This window comes from Sus scrofa, chromosome 8 (genome assembly GCF_000003025.6).
Source record: "Sus scrofa isolate TJ Tabasco breed Duroc chromosome 8, Sscrofa11.1, whole genome shotgun sequence".
Lineage (NCBI taxonomy): Eukaryota > Metazoa > Chordata > Mammalia > Artiodactyla > Suidae > Sus > Sus scrofa.
The window spans coordinates 112,414,295-112,439,831 of NC_010450.4; the positions used below are offsets into that span (position 1 = coordinate 112,414,295).

General features: G+C 40.3%; 2 protein-coding genes across 5 annotated transcripts in view; both read left to right on the forward strand.

Annotated features, from left to right (window-relative positions):
* Positions 21-16,160, forward strand: LOC102157627. Of its 4 annotated transcripts, XM_021101675.1 has the most exons (3): positions 40-301; positions 14,354-14,448; positions 15,509-16,160. In XM_021101675.1, exons 1-3 carry the CDS (start codon positions 54-56, stop codon positions 15,553-15,555), a joined length of 390 nt encoding a protein of 129 aa, XP_020957334.1. In that variant the 5' UTR covers positions 40-53; the 3' UTR covers positions 15,556-16,160. The 4 variants fall into 4 exon arrangements, 1 of the variants encoding a protein (XP_020957334.1); XR_001304070.2 differs by lacking the exon at positions 14,354-14,448 and having other exon boundaries at positions 21-301; XR_002346830.1 differs by lacking the exons at positions 40-301; positions 14,354-14,448 and adding an exon at positions 12,005-12,054.
* The window catches only part of CFI (complement factor I), a 40,021-nt gene continuing 31,013 nt past the window's right edge, over positions 16,530-25,537 (forward strand). Inside the window, exon 1 of the mRNA XM_013989347.2 lies at positions 16,530-20,051. Coding sequence (XP_013844801.1) covers positions 19,983-20,051 — 69 coding nt within the window. The 5' untranslated portion in view covers positions 16,530-19,982. The remainder of the gene's footprint in view (positions 20,052-25,537) is intronic.

Here is a 25,537-nt window from a genome sequence, read left to right on the forward strand (position 1 = left end):
TGCGGCATGACGTTACTCGCCGGAACTTCTGCCCCGCGAGGTTGCCCTTGGCGATGGTTGGCATCAGGCACCGCCCCTCTCCCAGTGGCGAGGCGGGCTTGCAGTGGGAGCCAGTTGTCCTTGTGTCCTGGTTTCTCTGGCTATGTTGCGGTCCCCTTGTTGCTCACTTGGTTGAGACTCTAGCAACTACGCTGTCCAGGGCTCTGAGCCGCGCTTTGCTGGGAGGTGGATTTGGCTGCGACGGAACCCAGTGGAAGGACTTGCCTGCGTTCTTTAGTGCCGCTTGTTCCGATTTTTTGAAGTACGCAAGACTGTGAGCTGTGCTGCACCCGTCGTTCACTGTGGTTTCACTAAAGGAAGAAAAAAATGCGTGTGTGTGTGTGTATTTTAAAAGAAACTGTGTTATCTGATATAGCCAGGCCATATTTATATCTTTTGTATTAGAGAGTTTTTTACTTTGTCAAATACGTTTTGACCACAGTCGGTACACTATACTACAAGTCCCTCTCCCCTTCTATCTTTAAGCCTTTGAAATCTGACTTGACCTTCCGCTAGAATTTCTCTACCAAAGAAAGCTAGCGTCTATTTATTAAATTTCGTTGGTTTCTTTTCATTGAATCGTCTGAGACCTTACCTTAATATTTAACAGTCAGCCTCTTTTTTGAAAGAATGGGATCAGTACCATTTTCAGAGGGTAATTTACATTGTGGAAGAACTTAGTAAACTTAACTATGGAAGTATAGAATTAGTTTGTCTTACACACTGAAGTATAAGCTTCTTGAGAAAGCACCTAGTTTGGTAGACGAATTTTTATTCAGATTTGATAAATGTACTTTAAATTCTATACATCATACAGATGTAGAATTATTCATATGTTCAGTGTTTTATCTCCATCCGGTGTCCCACTTTTATCTCCAACTCAGTGTGACGAGACCATTGAACTTTTATGGGACCTTCAAGAATACACGGTGCCCTTTTATTTTGCATGTAAATGAGGTAACTTTCTCATCTCGTTAGAGGGACAAACTAGAAACATGGATTCTCACAGTTCTTGATCCCTTTTCTGCACCGCCATTGCAAGCTCACTCCTTCCTCTTCCAGATTATTCATCATTCCAATTCCCTGTTTGTCCTCATGGTAGCATCATACTCTTGGTTTCCAAATCTTTGGACTCAAACCTTTGAGCACTCCTCTGTCATCGTTGTCATCATTCCACCCAACCTTGGCTTTGAAGTCTCTTTTTTCTGAAACTATCAATTTCTACTGATTCCTTCTAGCTTTGTACAGTCATCACAGGCCTTCTTTTGTCACTGTTATTCCTTCCCTAAATCACCCAATATAATCTACAACAACTCAGGTCCAGAAATAATAGTAGTGAACTACAACATCCTCACATTCTGAGCATCTTTATTGTCTCAAAATAAATGGTTCTGGGCTTAACTTTTCTTCCTCCCATCTCTACTGCACGTGATGACATACTGAACTTATTACAAGTTTCTTCATTCCATAGCCACCCTCAGGACCTCAAATAGTTCCCCATTTCCTTTAGCTACAAGCCTAAGGTAAAATCTTTCCTGTGACCAGGGCTTCTATATAATTAATTTTATTTTCCTCCAATGCTATACACTATTTCTTTGCCCCATCAGGCCAGCATCATTGCCTTGCTTTTCTTTCTCTGCCACTGGTGATCACTTACTTCTTAGAAAAGCTCCATTTCTTATTCACTAGACCAGCGTTTTTCTGTGTTTTTACCATGGAGGAACCATTGAATTATTTTTTATGTCTCAGAAAACCCTGCATAAAATTCATACATACATGTAAAATATAAATATATGTATATATCCACCCTAGTATGTTAACGTGATTAGCAGTTTATAGATATGTAGACATAATCCAATAATAATTGTCAATGTTCTTTTTTTCAACTGTGGTAAAATATGCATACGTAAACTGTAGCATATTAATCATTTTAAAGTATATAGTTCAGTGATTCAGTTGTGCAACTCGAAGCTGTTTTGAGTAGAGAATAGTGTTTTTCTATGAATCTGTTTATTTTTATCCAACTTATTAGCGTACTCTGCGTGGTTACCCCCTCTCACAAAGAATATTCTTTTTCTTTTTTTGGTCTTGCCTGAGGCATGTAAAAATTCTCGGGCCAGGGATCTAATCCAAGCCCCAGCACTGAGAACACCAGATCCTTAATCTACTGAGCCACCAGGGAACTCCCTCAATTCTTTAAAAAAAATTTTTTTTTAATTTTATGGCCACACTCACAGCATATGGAAGTTCCTGGGCCAGGGACTGAATCTAAGCAGCAGCTGCAACCTACACTCCAGCTGCAACTGCTGAATCCTTTAAACCACTGCACCAGACCAGGGATTGAACCTATACCTTCACAATGACCCAAGCCGCTAGAGGTGGATTCTTAACCCACTGCACCACAGCAGGAACTACTAAAATGTTTTACTTGACATATAGTTGCTGTACAATATTATATGAATTACAGGGGTACAATATAGTTATTCATAATTTTTAAAGGTTACACTGCATTACAGGTATTTTAAAATAGGGTATCAACTCTGATGCAAGTTAAATGGGAGAGGAAACTTCAGTTTTTTATTTAGTATGATGGAAATCGATGTTTTAACTCAATTAATTTTATTGTGTTTATAGTTATACAACCATCATCACAACCTAATTTTACAACATTTCCATCCCAAACCCCCCAGCCCATCCATCCATCCCCCCTCAACCTGTCTCCGTTGGTAACATTAAGTTTTTTGAAGTCTGTGAGTCAGTTTCTGTTCTGCAAAGTTCATTGTATACTTTTTTGGATTCTGCATATAAGTGCTAGCAAATGATGTTTGTGTCTCACTGTCTGACTAACTTCACTTAGCATGATAATTTCTAGGTCCATACATGTTGCTACAGATGCCATTATTTCATTAGTTTTTATGGCTGAGTAATATTCTATTATGTATATTCTTTATCCAGTCCTCTGTCAATGGACATTTAGGTTGCTTCAGTGTCTTGGCTATTGTATATAGTGCTGCAGTGAACGTTGGGGTACATGTATCTTTTCAAATCATGGTTTTCTCTGGACCGATGCCCAGAAGTGGGATTGCTGGATCAAATGGTAATTCTGTTTTTTTGTTTTTTGAGGAAACTGCATACTGTTTTCCATAGTGGTTGCACCAATTTACATTCCCACCAACAGTGTAAGAGGGTTCCCTTTTCTCCACACCCTCTCCAGCATTTATTGTTTGTAGACTTTTTGATGGTGGCCATTCTGGCTGGTGTAAAGTGGTACTTCATAGTAATTTTGATTTGCATTTCTCTAATAATTAGTGATACTGAATATCTTTTCATGTGTTTTTTGGCCATCTGTATGTCTTCTTTGGAGAATTGTCTGTTTAGATCTTCTGCCCATTTTTTGATGGGGTTGTTTGTTTTTTGATATTGAGCTTCAGGAGGTGTTTGTATATTTTGGAGATTAATCCCTTGTCAGTCACTTCATTTGCAAATACTCCCATTCTGTGTGTTGTCTTTTCCTTTTGTTTAGGATTTCTTTTGCTGCGCAAAACCTTTTAAGTTTAATTAGGTCTCATTTGCTTATTTTTGTTTGCAAGTTGATTTTAATGAATGGTAATATTTTTTTACAGGCCGATATATGTATATAAAAGTGTTATTTTGAAACTAAAGAAAATAATGAAGTTTACCTGTTTAGTATGAAATTGGTTTTCTTTTGCTGTGTATATGGTCAATTTTGAGTCAATTTTGAGATGCACATAAACAGATTTTGTAAAATGAGATTATTTCTGTCACTGTTGTTAATGCTCATTAGGTGAAGAAAAAGCTTACACAAATACGAAGTTGGAAAGTACAGTAAAAATTGTATTACTTTTGTATGAATGGCAGGATACGCCCACAAAAAATCCAGAACTGGTAGGACAAATCAGTAAATTTCATCTTATGTTTACAATAATAATCTCACAAACTCTTCCTCTTTTCTCAAAGTCAGATGCACAGGTTGAGAAGCAGATGCAGAGAAAGGAGCCCTCCTTTAGTCATTTACTTGTGTTAAAGGGGAGAGAAATACTGTTCACTTTTGCTCTGCAATGCCCCCAGGTGGCTTGGTCTCAGCTGGAGACTTCCTCACTCTCTAGTGCAAGCAGCAGTAGAAACATTTCGAGATTTATTTTTTGCTATATGATTTTCCCAACAATTCAGTTTCTATTTAAAACCAAGAATCTTGTCACTTGAAATCAAAATATTTTCTCCATGCCCTAGTATTCCCACAGTTCACTTTTTAATTCAAACATCCTGTTAAGAACCAAAATCAATATTAGTTGCTCTTACTGTGTAACAAATTACCCCAACACTTAGTGGCTTAATACAGTAAACAACATCTTGCATAATCTCCATAAGTCAGAAATTCAGGAGCAGTTTAGCTAGATGGGATCCAGGTCCCATGAGATTGCAATTGCGATGTTGATCAGGGCTGCAGTCATCTGAAGGCATGCCTGGGGTGGAGGTTCAGTTTCTGAGGTGCCTAGCAAGCTACTGCTCTCCGTTGCCAAGAGCACTCAGTTCCTTGTTATACAGGCCTCTTAAGCATTCTTATGCATAGCAGCTGCATTCCCCCAGAAAAACCGATCTCTCAAGCCATTAGAGTTTATGTATATGGCAGGGGATTCACGTGGTCTTTGTCTAGGTTTTCACACAGTTTTAAATTTTTTTTCATTTATTTATTTTTTTTCTTTTTATGGCTGCCCCTGCGGCATATGGAAGTTTCCAGGCTAGCAGATCCTTAACCCACTGAGCGAGGCCAGGGATGGAACCGGAATCTTCATGGATGCGAATCAGGTTCATTAACCACTGAGCCACGACGGGAACTCCTCTGGCAGCTTTTCATCTGATCGTTTTTTTTTGTAGCTGTGGATGATCCTCACCTAGATTCATCTCTTCCTGAGGGGTTGCAGGATGCTAAGAGGCTGGTTTTATCATTTCTTCATCAATTATTAACAGAAATAAAGAACTTTCCTTCATTTAAAAAATATTTTTATTTAAATCCTTTCTTACCCTTGTCCTTTTTAATGCTTAAATCATCTCATCTTTGGCTTGTGAGGGCCCCTTCGAACTTGGTCCTATATCTTTTAATACGTTCACTAGCCTCTGATAGCTTCCTTGCTTTCTGACACAAGATGCCTTTATCTGACATATCTTATACATTTCTTGCCTCAGCTCTTTCTTTAAGGTGCGCTTGTTTCTTTTAGTTGGAAAGAGTGTGTAAAGAACACAATCTCAGGGTTCCATCATGGCTCAGTGATTAACGAATCCAACTAGGAACCAGAAGGTTTCGGGTTCGATCCCTGGCCTCACTCAGTGGGTTAAGGATCCAGCGTTGCCATGAGCTGTGGTGTAGGTCACAGACATGGCTCGGATCCTGTGTTGCTGTGGCTGTGGCGTAGGCCAGCAGCTACAGCTCAGATTAGACCCCTAGCCTGGGAACCTCCATATGCCGCAGGTATGGCCCTCAAAAGACAAAAAAAAAAAAACAATCTCACACTAAGGGGTGGTCATTGCTCCTGGATTATCATGCCTTCCTTATCAGTGGACAGAGACAGGAAGTATATATTTTTAGAAAGAAAAATAATCATGGTTTGTACTGCTATGACACATTCAAAGTTAAGACTACAGAGTTTATGCTTCTTTGAATTTAAATGTGTGCCTCTCCTACCCTGAAATTATGACATTAACATAATTATTTATTTACTTGAGCCTATATACATATGTGTGTATGCCTTAAAAAATCTCAAATAAGTGTTAATCTTATTAACAGACTGCTGAATCCTGTTTAAGATTTTGTTTGTATCAATCTGATGCTGTTTTGTTTAGGTATTTACACCTACAGTCATATATGAGGTTGGTCTTTTTGCTGTGCTGCACATATTGGCTGTGCAGATTCTGACTACAGATCACTGGATGATTGTGGAGGAGAAGGTGGGGTGGGATGTGAGGCCTCTAGAGCTTGCCGATAGCTTGCTTTTTAACCACAGAGGTTCCCTGTACCCTGGGAAGTGGTGTGCACCCGGAATGGTTCTCTGCCTCTCCTGCCCCAGTTCCACTCCAGGGGCTCTGGGTGAGAGCATGCACTGCAGAGAGACTTCTGTAGGCTTTATCATGGAGCAATGCTGAAGTGATGGGGTACTGGCTCAGCTGTTTTGCCCTTTCTTTAGTTTATCACCTAGTCTATCACTTCTCTCATTCTTCTATTTATTTTGTGGTCTCTCTTATTTTGGATATATTTGTTGCCACCTATATCAGTTTAACCTTTCTTAAAACTCCTTTAAGTTTCGCAATTAACCTCTTTCTCTCTATTGAATAGCTTCCAGTAAATCTTCACTCTTGGTATCCTGTGGATAGACTCCCTCTTCATTTTTCACTGGTGCAATGAAATCATTTTTATTTTTACATTTATTTTCACTGAAATGTTGGGAGGGAAGAGGTGTACAAACTATATCGAATGTTAGTCATTGAGCCATCCCATTCCATTTTATTTTTGCTAACTGCTGACAAATAGGAAAATCTTTTTTTTTTTTATTTTCCCACTGTACAGCAAGGGGGTCAGGTTATCCTTACATGTATACATTACAATTACAGTTTTTCCCCCACCCTTTCTTCTGTTGCAACATGAGTATCTAGACAAAGTTCTCAATGCTATTCAGCAGGATCTCCTTGTAAATCTATTCTAAGTTGTGTCTGATAAGCCCAAGCTCCCGATCCCTCCCACTCCCTCCCCCTCCCATCAGGCAGCCACAAGTCTCTTCTCCAAGTCCATGATTTTCTTTTCTGAGGAGATGTTCATTTGTGCTGGATATTAGATTCCAGTTATAAGTGATATCATACGGTATTTGTCTTTGTCTTTCTGGCTCATTTCACTCAGGATGAGATTCTCTAGCTCCATCCATGTTGCTGCAAGTGGCATGATGTCATTCTTTTTATGGCTGAGTAGTATTCCATTGTGTATATATACCACCTCTTCCAAATCCAATCATCTGTCGATGGACATTTGGATTGTTTCCATGTCCTGGCTATTGTGAATAGTGCTGCAATGAACATGCGGGTGCACGTGTCTCTTTTAAGTAGAGTTTTGTCCGAATAGATGCCCAAGAGTGGGATTGTGGGGTCATATGGAAGTTCTATGTATAGATTTCTAAGGTATCTCCAAACTGTTCTCCATAGTGGCTGTACCAGTTTACATTCCCACCAGCAGTGCAGGAGGGTTCCCTTTTCTCCACAGCCCCTCCAGCACTTGTTATTTGTGGATTTACTAATGATGGCCATTCTGACTGGTGTGAGGTGATATCTCATGGTAGTTTTGATTTGCATTTCTCTTATAATCAGCGATGTTGAGCATTTTTTCATGTGTTTGTTGGCCATCTGTATATCTTCTTTGGAGAAATGTCTATTCAGGTCTTTTGCCCATTTTTCCATTGATTGATTGGTTTTTTTGCTGTTGGGTTGTATAAGTTGTTTATATATTCTAGAGATTAAGCCCTTGTCAGTTGCATCATTTGAAACTGTTTTCTCCCATTCTGTAAGTTGTCTTTTTGTTTTCTTTTGGGTTTCCTTTGCTGTGCAAAAGCTTTTCAGTTTGATGAGGTCCCATGGGTTTATTTTTGCTCTAATTTCTATTGCTTTGGGAGACTGACCTGAGAAAATATTCATAATGTTGATGTCAGAGAGTGTTTTGCCTATGTTTTCTTCTAGGAGTTTGATGGTGTCCTGTCGTATATTTAGGTCTTTCAGCCATTTGGAGTTTATTTTTGTGCATGGTGTGAGGGTGTGTTCTAGTTTCATTGTTTTGCATGCAGCTGTCCAGGTTTCCCAGCAATGCTTGCTGAATAGACTTTCCTTTTCCCATTTGATGTTCTTGCCTCCCTTGTCAAAGATTAATTGACCATAGGTGTCAGGGTTTATTTCTGGATTCTCTATTCTGTTCCATTGGTCTGTCTGTCTGTTTTGGTACCAGTACCACACTGTTTTGATGACTGTGGCTTTGTAGTATTTCTTGAAGTCTGGGAGAGTTATGCCTCCTGCTTGGTTTTTGTTTCTCAGGATTGCTTTGGCGATTCTGGGTCTTTTGTGGTTCCATATACATGTTTGGATTGTTTGTTCTAGTTCTGTGAACAATGTCATGGGTAATTTGATAGGGATTGCATTGAATCTGTAGATTGCTTTGGGTAGTATGGCTATTTTTACAATATTGATTTTCCCAATCCAGGAACATGGAATATCTTTCCATTTCTTTACATCTTCTTTGATTTCTTTGATTAAAGTTTTATAGTTCTCGGCATATAGGTCCTTTACCTCCTTGGTCAGGTGTATTCCGAGGTATTTGATTTTGTGAGGTGCAATTTTAAAAGGTATCGTATTTTTGTATTCCTTTTCTAATATTTCATTGCTGGTATACAGAAATGCAACTGACTTCTGAATGTTAATCTTATATCCTGCTACTTTGCTGAATTTATGAATCAGTTCAAGGAGTTTTGGGGTTGAGTCCTTAGGGTTTTCTATGTATAGGATCATGTCATCTGCATACAGTGACAGTTTTATCTCTTCTCTTCGTATATGGATGCCTTTGATTTCTTTGGTTTGTCTAATTGCTGTGGCTAGGACTTCCAGTACTATGTTGAAGAGCAGTGGTGAGAGTGGGCATCCCCGTCTTGTTCCAGATTTGAGCGAGAAGGCTTTCAGTTTTTCCCCATTGAGGATTATATTTGCTGTGCATTTATCATAAATGGCTTTGATTATATTCAGGAATGTTCCCTCTGTACCCACTTTGGCGAGGGTCTTGATCATGAATGGATGTTGGACTTTGTCAAATGCTTCTTCTGCATCTATTGAGATGATCATATGATTTTTGACTTTTTTTTGTTAATGTGGTGTATGATGCTGATTGATTTGCGTATGTTGAACCATCCTTGTGAACCTGGGATGAACCCAACCTGGTCATGGTGTATAATTTTTTTGGTATGTTGTTGGATTCGGTTGGCTAAGATTTTGTTGAGAATTTTTGCCTCTATATTCATCAATGATATTGGCCTATAGTTTTCTTTTTTGGTGGTATCTCTGTCTGGTTTTGGAATGAGGGTGATGGTGGCCTCATAGAATGTCTTTGGGAGTATTCCTTCTTCTTCAACCTTTTGAAAGAGTTTAAGGAGGATGGGCACCAATTCCTCTTTATATGTTTGATAGAATTCACCTGTGAAGCCATCTGGTCCTGGACTTTTATTTGTAGGGAGTGATTTTATGACCTCTTCAATTTCATTTCTAGTGATGGGTCTGTTCAGTTGGTCTGTTTCTGCTTGATTCAGTTTTGGCAGGCTGTAAGATTCTAGAAAATTGTCCATTTCTTCCAGATTGTCAAACTTGTTGCCATATAGTTGTTCATAGTATTCTCTTATGGTTTTTTGTATTTCTGCTGTATCTGTTGTGATTTCTCCTTTTTCATTTATAATTTTGTTTATTTGGGTTCTTTCTCTCCTCTTTTTAGTGAGTCTGGCCAGGGGTTTGTCAATTTTGTTCACCTTTTCAAAGAACCAGCTCTTGGTTTTATTAATTTTCTCTATTGTTTTTTGAGTCTCTATTTTATTGATTTCTTCTTTGATCTTTATAATTTCCTTCCTTCTGCTGACTTTAGGACTTTTTTGTTCTTCTTTTTCTAATTCGTTTAGGTGGAGGGTTAAGTTGTCAATTTGGGATCTTTCTTCTTTTTTGAGAAAGGCCTGTATTGCTATAAATTTCCCTCTGAGCACTGCTTTCGCAGCATCCCATATATTTGGAGAGGTTGTGTCTTCATTATCATTTGTTTCAAGGTAGTTTTTAATTTCCTTCTTGATTTCCTCATTGACCCATTGGTTTTTTAGTAGCATGTTGTTTAGTCTCCATGGAGTAGGTTTTTTCTCTTTTCTTTTCCCATGGTTGATTTCTAATTTCATGGCATTGTGGTCAGAGAAGATACTTGAGATAATTTCTATGCTCCTAAATTTATTGAGGTTAGCTTTGTGTCCCAATATGTGGTCGATTCTTGAGACTGTTCCATGAGCATTTGAGAAGAATGTGTATTCTGATTTTTTTTGGATGTAGTGTACTGAAGATATCAATGAAGTCTAACTTTTCTATTGTTTCCTTTAGGATGTCTGTTGCTTTATTGGTTTTCTGTCTAGAGGATCTGTCCATTGATGTGAGGGGGGTATTAAGGTCTCCTACTATGATTGTATTCTCATCAATATCTCCCTTTATGTCTGTTAATATTTGTTGTATGTATCTGGGTACTCCTGTATTTGGGGCATATATGTTGACGATAGTAACATCCTCTCCTTGGATGGATCCCTTAATCGTTAAGTAGTGTCCTTCTTTGTCTTTCTTTATGTCTTTTGTTTTAAAGTCTGTTTTGTCTGATATGAGCGTTGCGACTCCTGCTTTTCTGTCATGTCTATTGGCGTGAAATATTTTTCCCCACCCTTTCACTTTCAATCTATATGTATCTTTTGTCCTAAGGTGAGTTTCTTCTAGGCAGCATATTGAAGGTTTTTGCCTTTTTATCCACTCAGCCACTCTGTGTCTTTTGATTGGGGCATTCAGTCCATTGACATTTTAGGTGATAATTGATAGATGATTATTTATTGCCATTTGAACCTCGTGTTCCAGTTGATTCTATGGTTCTCCATTCTTCCTTTCTTTCTTTTTTTTTTTTTGGTTGGATGGTCTCCTGTTATTATCTGCTTGAGTGTATTTTTTTTTCATTTTTTGCAAGTGCAATATTTGGTTTTGGCTTGTGGTTGCCCTGTTTTTTAAGTATGCTAACCCCTTCCCATAATTGTGTGTTTTAGCCTGATGGTCCTGTAAGTTCAAACACTTCATTACTATATTAAAATTAAGAAGAGAAACATACAAACAAACAAATAAAAAGGGTTATTTACTTCCTAACATCCCTTGCCCACATTTTATGGTTTTGATGACTCTTTTTTATTTTTTTCTTTTTAATTTTATTTTGTTTGAAGCATGTTCATGATTAAATCTGTATGCTGGCTTATTTGAGTGACTGCTCTCTGATTGCGGTTTCCTCAGTCCTAGTTCTTCCTCTTCTTCTTCTTTTTTTTTTCTTTTCTTTTCTTTTTTCTTCCCTTTCCTTCCTTTCTTTTTGGTTTAGAGAAGCCCTTTCAATATTTCCTTTAACCTGGGTTTTGTGTTGCTGTATTCTTTAAGTTTTTGTTTGTTGGGAAAAATTTTTATTTCCCCTTCTATTTTAAATGATATTCTTGCTGGACAGAGTATTCTAGGTTGCATATTTTTTCCTTTGAGCACTTTAAATATCTCTTGCCATTCCCTCCTGGCCTGTAGTGTTTCTGTAGAGAAATCAGCTGATATTCTTATGGGGGTTCCCTTGTAGGTAACATTCTGTTTTTCTCTTGCTGCCTTTAGGATCCTCTCTTTATCACTAACTTTTGCCATTTTTATTATGATGTGTCTTGGTGTGTGTCTATTTGGGTTCAGTTTGTTTGGGGCCCTCTGTGCTTCTTGTATCTTGAACCCAGTATCCTTTAGATTTGGGAAGTTTCCATCGATAATTTCTTCTAATATATTTTCCATCCCCTTATCTTTTTCTACTCCTTCTGGAATTCCTATTATGCGTAGATTGGCCTGCTTTATATTATCCCATATGTCTCTTATATTGCTTTCCAGTTGTTTGATTCGGTTTTCTGTCTGTTGACCAGATCGAGTGATTTCCATTATTCTATCTTCCATATCACTGATTCGTTCTTCTGCATTATTCATTCTGGTTTTTACTGCCCTTAGTTCGGTTTGCATCTCTGCAAATGAATGTTCTAGTTTTTCTTGGCTCCTCCTTATATTTTCTAGTTCCTTTCTGAGGGTATCTGCATTACTGTTCATATCTTCTCTTAATTCCTTCAGTATTTTCACTTTCTCTTTTGAACTCCAGGTCTGTCTGACTGCAGAGATCTGTTTCATTGTTGACTGTTTTAGGTGAGTTTTCCTGTTGGTTTGGCTGGGGGTGGTTTCTCAGCTTCTTCATCTTGTTTGTTGTTTTCTTTCTCCTGAGGGAGTTGTACTCTCCGTGATCGGGCAGTGTTTGCCTTGTCACTGCCGTGGAATATTTCCTGAGGGCTGGCGTTGATGGTCAATCTTTTTTGAGGCAGTATGGGTTTTATGGAGTGTTGATGGAGCTAACAGTGTTTCTTTGAAGCAAAGGAGGACTTCCTGAGGGCAGACAGGACTGGGAGGTCCACACCACGATGGTAGCAGATTTCACTTGGTCATGCAGAGTTTGCTCTGGTGTTTTTAGGCTGTGGGGTTCTTGCAAGGGGTTGGCGGTGTTGGGCAGCTGTTCCTCAGGAATGCACCACCCCCTGGGGGCTGGTGCAGCTATCTGGGTCACTGAGAACCTAAGAGGCTCTTCCCCAGGGTAGCCCAACTCAGAAGGACAGCCTGAGAATGTAGGCGGATCTTTTCACAGTCTGGCCGAGCTTGTTGCAGCTTTTCTGGGCTGCAGGGGCTCTTCCAGGGGGCTGGTGGTGCTGAGCAGCTATTCTGTGGGAGTGGGGCACCCCCTGGGGGCTTGGGCGGGTAGCAGGGCCACTGGAAACCCAAGAGGCTCCTCCCCAGGGCAGCCCGACTCAGAAAAACCGTCTGAGATCTTTTCCCGACTCGGCCAGGCTTGTTGCAGCTTTTCTGGGCTGCAGGGGGTCCTCCAGGGTGCTGGTGGTGCTGAGCAGCTATTCCGTGGGAGTGGGGCACCCCCTGGGGCTAGGGCGGGTAGCAGGGCCGTTAGAAACCCAAGAGGCTCCTCCCCAGGGCAGCCTGACTCAGAAAAATCGTCCAAGAAATAGGCAGATCTATTCATGGCCTGGCTAGGCTTTTTCTAGCTTTTCTGGGCTACAGGCCTTTTCTCGGGGGCTGGTGGTGTTTGATGCTGCTCTGCATAAGTGTAGCCCCTCCAAAGGGCAAGCAGGCCTGTGCAGGGACAGCCCCTGCGGTGGTAGGCTTCAGGCAATTGTTGAGGCTAGCCCTCCTGGATGGCAGGCAGCCCCAGGTTCGGCGAGAGCATAGGGGGTGGTGGGGGTGGGGGGCGGGGATGCACTGGGAAGCACAGCTTTCAGCTAGCTAGCGGGCCTGTAAGCTTGCTGTGGTGTGGGGGGTATTCTGTGGGGACCCACCCCTTCTTCTCTCCCCTCCCCAGCACGGGCGCAGACCAAGCTCTTCTCCCAGGTTCCCTCTGATGTGGCTTTCCACTTCCCTGCCCCTAGAGTGTTGCTCCTTTCCTCTGCGACAGCTTTGTTTTCTAGTCTCCCAGGCAGTCTCTGCCCCGTCAAACGGTTTCTAGACCTCCTAAGCAGTTTCCGCTCCGCCCCGCCCCCCCAGCCCGGGGACTAACCTCTGGAGCGGAGGTCTCGGTGCCCAGCCCCCACCCAGGCGTCCCCCAGCCCTTTCCCTGGGACTAACCTCTGGAGCCGAGGTCTCGGTGCCCAGCCCCCACCCAGGCATCCCCCGGCCCTTTCCCGGGGACTAACCTCTGGAGCCGAGGATTCGGTGCCCAGCCCCCACCCAGGCGTCTCAATTTTTGGTGACTGTGCCCGTAGTTCAGATGGTCCGTTCGGTTCTTGATCGGCTTTTCTGTACTCCAACTTACTGCTACACTCTTCTCTGCATCTGGAGATTCCTCCTGTTCGTTTGATCTTTCCCCCGTGTAGGTGACTTTCCAGGGTGCGGGATCCCTTTCTCCTCCGCAGTTCCCTTTCGGGAGCGCCCGTCCCGCTCGGATTCACCTTCTCTCACTCTCCTCTTTTCTCCCATTCTGCCCAGTAATGTCACGAACTTCTTGCCGTTATTGGAGTTTAGGTTCCTCTGCCAGCGATTGGTTGCTGTTCTGTGTGAGTCATTTATTCTGTAGATGTGCTTTTTTTGTTGTGTTTGTGGGAGAGGGCGAGCGTGTCCCCCTACTCCTCTGCCATCTTGTCCTCTCCCAATCGGAAAATCATTTTTTTAAGTTGATTTTTTTATCCAGTTGCTTTAATAAACTTTGACATTAGGTCTAATAGTTTTTCAATTAATTTTATCTAGGTAGACAGTCATTTCATCTGCGTACAATGGCAATTTTGTCTCTTCCACTCCAATATTTATAAATGTTTCATGTTTATTGCCTCTAACAATAACAAAAATATTGAAACATAGCATCCTTGGATTTATTCCAGACTCTAATAGGTTTGGCTGTAGTGTTTCACCAGTCTACCCTTTATCAGGTTAATGATATTTTTTCTTCTCCTAGATTGCTCACTTTTTTGAAATTAAGAATTGTTAATCTCAGAGTTGCTGTCATGGCTCAGCAGTTAATGAATCTGACTAGCATCCATGAGGACGCAGGTTTGTTCCCTGGCCTCACTCAGTGGTTTAAGGATCTGGCGTTGCTGTGAGCTGCAGTGTAGGTTGCAGATGCAGCTTGGATCTGGTGTAGCTGTGGCTGTGGTGTAGGTAAGCAGCTGCAACTCTGATTCGACCCCTAGCCTGGGAACCTCCATATGCTGCGGGTGAGGCTCTAAAAAAGCAAAAAAAAAAAAAAAAAAAAAAAAGAGAGAGAGAGAGAATTGTTAATCTCATATCAAATACCTTATCCATAGCTTGTAATATAATTATACAAGGATTCTCTATTTAATCTATGATTTTAATCAATTAGAGTTTTAAATACTGAATTATAAATAGATATCTCAATGTTGAACATCCCTCTATTTCTGAAATGGTCCCCACTTAGTCATGATAAGTTATTCTTTTACTACACTGTGGTTTACTGTGTATTCTTTTACTGTATTGTGACTTGTATATGGCTTGCTAATATTTTATTTGAGATTATTCCATGTTTATTAATAATTAAGTTTAGCTTATGGGTTTATTCAGAGGCTTATCCAGTTTTGCTTAAGTATATCAGAGTATTGCTAATAAGTTGGAAAGCATTTATCTTTTTTTGTGTGTTCTGGAAAGTTTAACAGAAGAATGCTCTCAAAGAAGTTGGTAAAACTTAAATATTTTAGAGGTTTAAAATTTTTAGCTTTTCCATTTCTTCTTAGCTATTAATTTATTTGAATTTTCTCTCTTTCTGAATCAATTCTAAATTTTATTTTCCTTGAAATTTTCTTCCATATCTTCAGATTATTGATAAATTGCAAATGATTTTATCACTTAAGGGGTCTAAGTGACAAGCCACCAACCCACCTCTGGCTAACTTTAGTAAAAAAAAATTCATTTGGAAGATAATAGGATGCTCGTAATACTGACAGGTGGCTAAGCAACTAGCTTAAGAACTAATAACACTTATCAAGGCCAAAAGAAATCAAAGGAAGCTTATCTCATAGCCAAAACAATCTGACCTATGTGCTGCTGCTGCAATAAACCATTCACAACTGTTTCTTTTGTTCTTTTATCACTTAAGATTCAAAGACCAGAGAGAGACTCTTTGATTTAGACCCTGGGCTATAAAAGGGCATGGAAGGAGGCTGGATATGGATTTCTCAACTTCCATTTGGAAAGCAGGTGCCTGGAATTACTGTCCCACCAAAACAACTCATAACAGAAGAAAAAGAATTCCACACAGAAAAGTGGGAGCATATTATGAAAGATAATGTTGCCAGCCCCCTAAAAATGTCCACTTTAATAGTTTTTCTTTAAAATTGTTTTACTCTCTTTTTAAAAATGATTTCTGTAAATGACTCATTGTTTTATTTATCAAGACTACTACTTTTTTACTTTCTGATGTATTTACAATTATTTATCTTTATTATCTCTTTTCTATCATTTTTATTATTTTGATTATTTTTTAAAATAGTATCCTGAGTTGTATGCTTAGTTCAGTTTTTTCAGTGCTTTTTTTGGTTATAAAATGTTTAATATAATTTGGATATATAACTGTCTTTTGTTTTCTTCTGTTCTTTCTAAGCTTAGAAATTCCAACCCCTACCTAAAGTTTAATATCTGTTTCAGGAGCTCCCATTGTGGCTTATCAGGTTACGAACCCAACTAGTATCCATGAGGATGCGGGTTCAATCCCTGGCCTCGCTCAGTGGGTTAAGGATCTGGCACTGCCGCAGCCTGTGCATAGGTTGCAGATGCATCTTGGATCCCGAGTTGCTGTGGCTGTGGCATAAGCTGGCAGTTGCATCTCCAACTTGACCACTAGCCTGGGAACTTCCATATGCTGCAGGCACAGCCCTAACAAAGAAAAGGAAATATTTATTTCAATCAAATTTCTCTTAGAGATAAGAAACTTGATTCTACTTTTAGTATATTATAGAGTATAGCAATACAAGTTTGGTCAGGAAAACTGAAATCACTATAAGCATTTTAAACAAAAGAATATTAGAAAATGGGTTGAACAACAGTATACATTTATTGTTTTTTTCATAGGACTTATCTCACAACTTCTGCCATAAAGTCTGAAGAGCTCTGAGTATTATCTGGACTTCCTGTAAAACATTGCATCTTTTTTTTTTTTTTTTACATTGATGGCATTATCTTAATCAGAGCAGATAAGCAAAAGGTGACTAGCAGGCCAAATGCCTTGATAAGACACTCATGCTCCTCATGGCAGGCAATAAATCCTAGCACATCAGTAAAATTTTAGGAAAACAGTGCTCAGAAACTTTCCAGGACATCTTCTCTAGAGTAAAGGACAAATTATTTTGTCTTGTACTTCATTTCACAAAGAAGGAAGCACAAAACTTATCCTTTCTGGGAATACTCCCTTTGGGGAATGTTTGATTTGGGAGCAAATATTTCACACTGAAGAATACTGCTCTGGCTACCAGGGCAGGAAAGAGTTCTGCACTAATCCAGAGGCCTATGGTATTGGAAGTATCCATGGTGAGAAAAAACATTGCAGTGCTGAGGAAGACCCAGTGGGAGAACTGTAATATAGGACCCTGGAGTTCTGGAATGAGGCCATGCCATCTGCAGCAGAGAATTTTATATTCTTTTTGAGAAACGACTTCTGCACTACTGGACCCTGGCAAATGTGGAATAATTGAACTTGACACTATGTCATCATGTGGCAGAAATGTCCACTATGAGCTGGAATCCTAGCAGACCCATGAAGCACAAGATTGAGCAGGCCCGGCAAAAATCTAAGATGAAAGTGTTACACCTGGAACCAAATACAAGCAGGAGCAAAGGGCACAAGCAAAGTACATGAGCAGGTGACCCAGATTTCCTCCTTTCCCCCGAAGCCAAACTGTTGCACCCCTGTCGCTTCCTCAACTCACACCTCTGGCTCTAGGGGAAACCCTATGACCAGCTGAAGGGAGGAGGGAAAAGTTTGGGTTTGGTTCACAGATTGGTTGGTTCAGTGTGTAGGTGCAGCCCCCAAATAGCAGCTGCATTACAGCCACAGTTAGGAATCGCTCTGGCGAAGTCAATGGCGAAGAAAAGTCCTCCCAGTAGGCAGAGCTTCAGGCAGTACACCTGGCCATCCACTGTGTGTGGAAAAATAAGTGGCCTGAGCTTAGACTCTATATGGAATCACAGGCAATAGGAATTGCCTCATCATCTTTTTTCCTAGAATGAAAAATATGCAAAGATTAAGAACAAGAAGGCCTGGGATAGAAACATATAGGAGTAGGGATGAAATGTGAAAACCTTTGTATCAGGTGTTAATGCCCACTAGAGAAAAGTCACTAAATAACCAACAAGATGACTCGGCCGATTGATATCAGCCATTCTTAGTCATCAGCCACCCTGGTACTTGCACCGCGGGCACAAGAATAAAGTGGTCGTGGTAGCAGAGATGGAAGCTATCTGGGAGGTCAATAGTACAGACCCCAAAGGTTTATTTAGCTGCTGCCATCAACAAATGTCCATCTGACAGCAACAGAGATCAATGCTGAGCCCCTTAGATGGCGCAACTCATCAAGGATACCAACTAGCCACGGTTGGTTCTTTCAACCTTAAAAAGGGCCAGTGGTGCATTCTCACAGGAACAGACACATATTGCAGGTAACATCCTTACCTTTCCTGCGGGCAGGGCTTCAGGATCATGAGCCAAAGGATTACAGATTATTTAATCCTCCACCAGGGGATCCCATAAAACATCCTGCCAGACAAAGGATATGGTGAGAGTGAGCCTATGACCATGCAACCCACTGGTCATATCACATACTGCGGCATTCTGAAGCTCACAGCCTTATGGAGCATTGGAGCAGCCTGCTAAATGCAGAGCTGAGGTGCTACTTAAAGGGCAATACTCAGGGAGCACTGGTGCTGTCCTCCAGGAAGCAGTATGTGCATTGAATCAAAGGACCTTCATATAGCATCATACCCCAACAGAGAGAAGACACAGGTCTGGGAGCCAAGGAACAGAGGCAAGAATGACCACATTCACCATCTCTTTCAGCGCCCAACTGGAGGCTTTCTGATTTTGGTCCCCACAACTGTGTACTCTGCAGGGTTAGAGGTCTCTTCGTCAAAGGAAGCACACTTTTGTCCTGGGTCACAGCAGGAATCCCACTGAATCATAAGCTAAACTGTCTATGTGGTGCACACTGAGCTGTTTCTGTCTAGGGGCCAGTAGGGAAGAAGTGGTGTGACCATCTTAACAGGTGTTCCAGAGGAAGCGGGCTGCTGTTAAACAGAGTAGGGAGGCATGTGTATGGAACCATGTGAGCTCCTCGGGTGCCTTTTGTGACAGGAAAGGGCTAGAAACAGCAACTGCTCTGTAAAGGAAATGGTGATTGGGATCAGATTACTCCTGGAAGAGGTCGTGGGTCAGGCCACCAGGTTTGCCACTGGGGCCAGCAGAGGTGGAAGCTCAGGGCAAAGGGAATCTGGAATGGATAGAAAGGAGGCAGAGGATGAGTATTAACTGCAGCCCAAGATCAATTGCAAGGGCAGGGTTCGCTCCCCCGCCCCAACCTCTCTCTTGAATTCTCTCTCAGGGAGAAAGGCCTACTGAAATTCTGAAGGAGCCACCCTTGAAGCATATAAGGAAAGTAGATCTAAAAGGTGCAAATAGTGGACTCTGAAAGACAGGGAGATGAGTTTCCCAGATCCCCTTCATGGAGGGTCTGGCTGCCTAGCTGTTTAAGTGTGGTCAGCAAGCCTTCCTTCAGACAGCAACTAATTGTCAGAACCTCCAGGGTCTGCCTCAGCTATGGAGAGCTGCCTTAACTAAGAGCATGCATTTCCTGGGCAACCCTCACCAGGGGACTGAGCAAGGCAGGCAAGATCCAGCCATCTCTGCCTGATCCTTGGGCACTGTGACAGGCCACACTCACTCCAGAGCTCCCTACGAGCTGGCCAAGGCTTTGTCGAACCCACACTGCAGCCAGATTTCTCTTTCTGCTCCCTCCTGCGTCTCCTTCCTTTCCCAGGAGTTGATTGCTGATATGCATCTCGCACCCCAAACTGCTTCAGGAGAATCCAAACTGTGACAGAATTTCTGCTTAGAAAAAATAATTTGATCACAGGACAACCTATGAATGATAAAGGAACTGCTCTGTCGAGGATTTTTTATGTGTTCAGCAGAAGCTTCAATATGATGGGCTTTTATTTCTTACTATCTCCTCATCGTCATCCTTAAAGAAAAATATAATTCTATTTTGCCCAAACATAAGAAACTTTCTTCCTCTTCTCTAGAAAACAGAATGAGGCTTTGTTCAATACCAAGGTGGGGCATCAGATTCCTCTGCTAGAAACACAGTCCCTATTGCTCGCCTCCCTCAGCTATTTACCAAGCCCTTTTTTTTGGTTTCACTTACGGTAAAACTCTGGATTTTAGCCAGCTTCTCCACGAGTTCAAAAGTACAAAGCTCTTTAGGAGGCTTGCTCTTTTTAAATATTTTTTCAAGAGGTTAAAGATTAAATTTCAAAAGAATATCTGGGGTGCGGAAGAGTTCACAATAGAGACACAGACCCTGATGGTCTCCAACATGAAGCTTGCTCATGTTATTCTGTTACTTTTGTGCTTCTACTTAAGTTTTTGCAAGGTAAGTAATTCACTATTTATACTATTTTAAGTAGGTATTTTCAATATTATAAAAACAGAAAAAATCTTAAAGATATTATTATGAGTTAAGGATTACATCATTTAGATGCCAACAATGGCAGTATCGACTCAGGAGCAAAGATTTTATGTTAATATCTTGAAGAAAGAGCTTTAAGTTGCTTTTTTTCATCTGCTCTTATCTGTGCATAGAAATTGAACTGAATGAGGATTTTACTAACATAGACCTATGATTTACAGCAATTATTTAATCAGTAAACATGTATCAAGCTCCCTCTATGTGCAAGGTATAGTGCCGGGCACATGGCAAGGCTGACCTCTCCTTCAGTAGCCTTTTGGTACCTTGTAGAAAGAGCATATAATATGCCAATGGGAAAATACTAACAAGATTAAATAACATCTGAAAACACAAGGAAGGACCTAATTTAATTGCCCCCAAAATGGTACAAATAGCACTGCCTAGGGATTTTAATGAGAGGAAAAATCTCTTCCTACTAGGAGGTCAGGAAGTGTTTATGGGCCAAGTGGCATTGAGCTAGACCTATAATTCTGTATTTGATTTGATCAGTGGAGAGAAAGAGAAAGTGATTTTTCAGCCTGGAGAAGCAGCAAGTGCTATCGCCTGAAAGATGGCAAAGCATTAGGCTTCCCAGATGGATAAATCCCATTTAATCAGAGTGAAGACTCTGGTAGGCAACTCAGGGAGTTAAAACCAAAATGACAGTTGTAGCCAGTCTGGAAGGTCGGTCTATTAATGTTAGAAATGTTTAAGACATTTTGGATACTTATTGATGATTGCCTATTTTTGTATCAAAGCATTCTGAAAAATTCCAAAAAATGTTTTGTTTTAATGCCTGTTATAGCAGCAAATATTTAAGGAAACTAGAAAAGAGAATTACATACTCTGTTTCTTGTAAATTCCAAAATATATATGCAGTGTTTATAGTAGAGAACAATGGAAATAAAGTGGCTCATTGATAAGAAATTGATTAAATTGTTATATGTCCATAGATGAATTATCATGTAGCCATTAAAATGGTGCTTTGTATTATCGAAATAAAGGCCCTCACTGGAGTTCCCACTGTGGCGCAATAGATTAGGAATCTGACTGCAGCAGCTCTGGTGGCTGCGGAGGTGTGGGTTCAGTCCCTGCCCCTGTGCAGTGGATTAAAGGATCCAGTGTTGCCATAGCTGCAGCTTGGATTCAATCCCTGCCCAGGAACTTCTACATGCCACAGGTACGGCCATAAAAAGAAAAGGAAAAAAAAACCAAAAAACAAAACCCTCACTAAAATCTTATTTTTGCTAAAGAGAAAAATACATGTATATGTGTTTGTGTATGCACACACACACATTTAACTGCTTATATAAAAGGCATTTTAAAAGGTCTTAGAGGGTGTAGTGTATATAAAATACGTAATAGTTGATATCTCTGAGTAATGAGATTACTAGTGATTTTATTTTATACATTATGAATTTCAGAATTCAGAAATTCTGTTTTATTCATTCTTCAATTTCTTTTTAAAATACCAATACCAATTTTTAATAAGAAAAATTTGTTTCTTGAAAAAAAAAGATATTTAGCCCATGTGGGTTCTGGACAAACAGAATAAAAAAAAACTGAAAGAGTATTTCAAACAAAGGAAAGAGCTCTTTCTTTTACTGAATAATCCCTCTAACAATAAAGTTGCCTTCATTCCTAAGAAACAGCCGTTAGTATCATATTTGTGAAAATTCAGAACTTCCTAAAATATTGGTTGATGAAAGAAAATGGAATCACACCTGCTGTTAATAACCATTTTTTTTTCGTCCGACCTTTTTATTGTGAAATTAAAAATAAAAGATACTTAAATACATGGTGGACATATAGGGCAAAACAGAATCATAAAATTATGCTGAATTTAAGCTGTGCACTCAATGTCTGGGTCTCCAAATCAGCTTTGAACCCAAAACCGCTTAGACATGGGTTGTGTTCACAGTTAACAGCAGTTGGCTTAGAGGCAAGAGAATGGTTGAAGTTGTTCCAGTTGAAGAAAACAACCATTTTTAAGTGCAGGTATCCACAGAGAACAACATAAATGTGTCTCAAGTTGTTTTAAAAATGTATCTATATTTTCCAATATGAAATGAAGTATATACAGCTGGAAGAAATGTTTTGTTATTTTGAAAGCTGGGAGCAGATTTCCTTCTAGGGATTAAAACGCCCAGTCCTTTTTTATATGAAACATTTTGATGGACTGATTTGGAGGTGGATTATGTCAGTGATAGGGAGGGCTGGCAGTGGAATAGACTTGAGTTGTTCTGAAGAGTGCAATGGGCATTGCTGGTTTTATTGAACCAGGCAAAGAGGTTAGGGGACTCAGGAAAGAGTGGGAGAGGAGCTGAGTGCACGGGGGAGTGGTTGCTTGTCAGTGACCAAGGAATACCAAAGAACAGGGAGGACAGATGTTTCATTCCACATAGTTACTATGTGCTAGTACTGTGCTGTGACAGAATCTCTGATTGAAACCTTAAATTTTATTTTACTCTAAAGCTATTTCAACCTAGGTTATGGGGTAGCATTTTCGAGAGAACCTGATATGCGTTGCTGTGGCTATAGCTCCGATTCGACCCCTATCCCGGGAACGTCCATTATACTTCATAAACTTCAGGTTCAGCCTAAATACAAAAAAAAAAAAAAAAAAGCCCTGTGTATACTGTGGAATTTAGGAAGCAACACAACACACATTCCAAAGCAGGATGCAGCTGAAAAAAAAAATAAGACCCTAAGCCTACACCTCTAGGCTCAATTGAGCATGAAGTAAAGGCAAGACAGAATATAAATGGCCTGGCGAGGTTGCCCTGCACAGAGCAATTTGCAAGCTGGGAGAGGTTTCCTCACAATTTGAAAGGTTTCTTTCTTATTTTTTTCTTTCTTTCTCTTTTTCTCTCTCTCTGTCTTTCTCCTTTTCTCCCTTCCTCTCTCTCTCTCTCTCTCTCTCTCTTTCATTCCTTATGTTCAGGAAATCCTTTGTCTAATCACTAGCTGAATACAAGGTGAAGAAACAGAGACTTCAGAGACCACAAGGTGACAAAACACCAAACTTTACAAAAACTAACTTCTTTTGAAAAGTTAGTAGACAAACCAGCTACTAAAAAAAAAAAAAAAAAGAAAGCATGAGAAGCAAGCCCTAACGAGAAAGAAGAATTTGATTTCAAGCGTTACTACATTATAATTCAAATGTCTAGTCTTCAACGAAAATTATGAAGCATGCAATGAACCAAGAAAATATGGCCATTCACAGGAGAAATTAACAGAAATTGATCCCCGAGGAAGAAAACCTTGACTTACCAGACAAAGACCTAAAGTCCACCTCTTAAATATGTTCAAAGGAGCTAAAGGAAACCAAGGAGAATGATGTATGGAGCAAATAGGGAATATCAATAAGAGATATAAATTGTAAAAGGAAATAGACTGAAAAGTATAACAATGAACTCTGCCAGGCTGGCCACGTTCTCCTAGCTGTGCAGGAAGCAAAAGGACAACCCAGCTGCAAAGTACTCTCCAGTATCTCCCTAATGTCACATTCGCTGACTTCCTTTTTTTCTTTTTTTTTTTCTTTTTTTTTGTCTTTTGCCATTTCTTGGGCCACTCCCCGGGATTGGGAGATTCCCAGGCTAGGGGGTCCAATCGGAACTTATAGCCGCCAGCCTACACCAGAGCCACAGCACTCGGGATCTGAGCCGAGTCTGCAACCTACACTACAGCTCATGGCAACGCCGGATCCTTAACCACCGAACGAGGCCAGGGTTCAAGACCGCGCAACCTCATGGTTCCTAGTCAGATTCGCTAACCACTGAGCCTCGACGGGAATCCGCGACTTCCTATTGACCAGAACAAGTCACTGCTGGGCCCTGAGTCTAGAGGTAGGAATATATGCCCTACCTCCCATAAGAGGCACAGAAGGAGGAGATGGAGAATCGGCCAGTGCAACTCCACAGTCAGCAATACTGCGTGTATAGGATCTCAATTGTACTATGTGGCTCCCATGGGTTTGCATTTACTCTGTCACTGACAGCCCGTAACATAGTTCTTTCTCCAATTTCTGCAAGTATACAAGTACAAAATGAAAGTCGATATTACCAAAGATAATTGTTGTCTTCTATAACCAGTCTTCCATCTAAAATGGCTCATCGTAGTCCGCTAGAATAAAAGACAAAGTTTAAGCAAAGTGTTATTACAGCATCGCAAGTGCAAGGGAAAAAAAAATTTTAAACCCATCTACAAAAGAAGGAAAAGCAGCTAAAGGAGTTGAATCAATATTTATAGATGACTAGGCTATCGTCATAATTGCTAAAAATTTTTGTACTTGGCTCCCAGTATATGTGAATATATTATAATACTATAGATAATGACTATACAAATAAATCCACTTTAATATTTTTAACATGAATACTTTAATAATTTCACCATTAATCTCAAAAGTGTTATTAAACACTTCATTTTTAAATTTTTCATTTGATTTTAATGTCATATTAGTTGAAAAGATACCTCACAAAGAGCAGCATACACAATACACATAAGGAGAGGTTCAATAATGATATGAAATGGAAATCTATATTTCAATTAGTCTCTTTAAAATTACCGACTGGGGCACAGGGCTAACTTCTCACATATCCAGTCAGCTTTCCATTTTTTTGAACTTCGTGATGTGGCTGAGGAACATCTCTCTGTGGCTAAAGTATTGACCCTGTGATTTTCTTGTTTCCTAATATTGCTTTTGGCACTATTTTCCATCCAGCACTGCATTTCACATGTCCATTTCGAAGATTATTTTGGCTAAAATAAGTAATTCCGATGTCCCTTAATCAAGACAGTATATGATCCCATCTTAAAACAACCTTGTCTTGACCCAATAGTACTCCAGTTATCACCATTCATTGCTGTGCCCCTTACATCGGAGCTCTCAAAAACAAATGCTTATCTATCTCCATCTCCGTTGTCCAGTCCTTCTTGAACCCAATCAGGCTTGAGTGCACCATCTACTAAAATGACATTTGTGGAGATCACCATCTTACTGGAAAAGTATCATACAGCTGTTGATCACTCCCTCCTTCTCTTCGCTCTGTGCACCATATTCTCTTGACTTGTCTTTCACTTCACTGGCCACTTCTCTCATCTCCTTTACTGGTTCTTCATCATCTGCCCAGATGTTGGGGGGGCTCCCATTTCTCCTGTGCTTTATATTCATTCAGAGAAAAGCCAAAGTCTTTTCAATAGCCTACAAGTTTCTGCATGATGGATCACACAATCCCTCAGATTCTGCAGCTTTATCTCCTGTTCTGCCTTCAGCCTTCACTCCCCTCCAGCACACTAGCCCCCTGGACCAAGACACACCATTTACGCTTTTACCCTGCAGCTTTGCCCTGCTGTTCTTCTGACGGGACACCGTCACTCTAGAGAGCTTTATGGCTGGCTCACTATCTGCT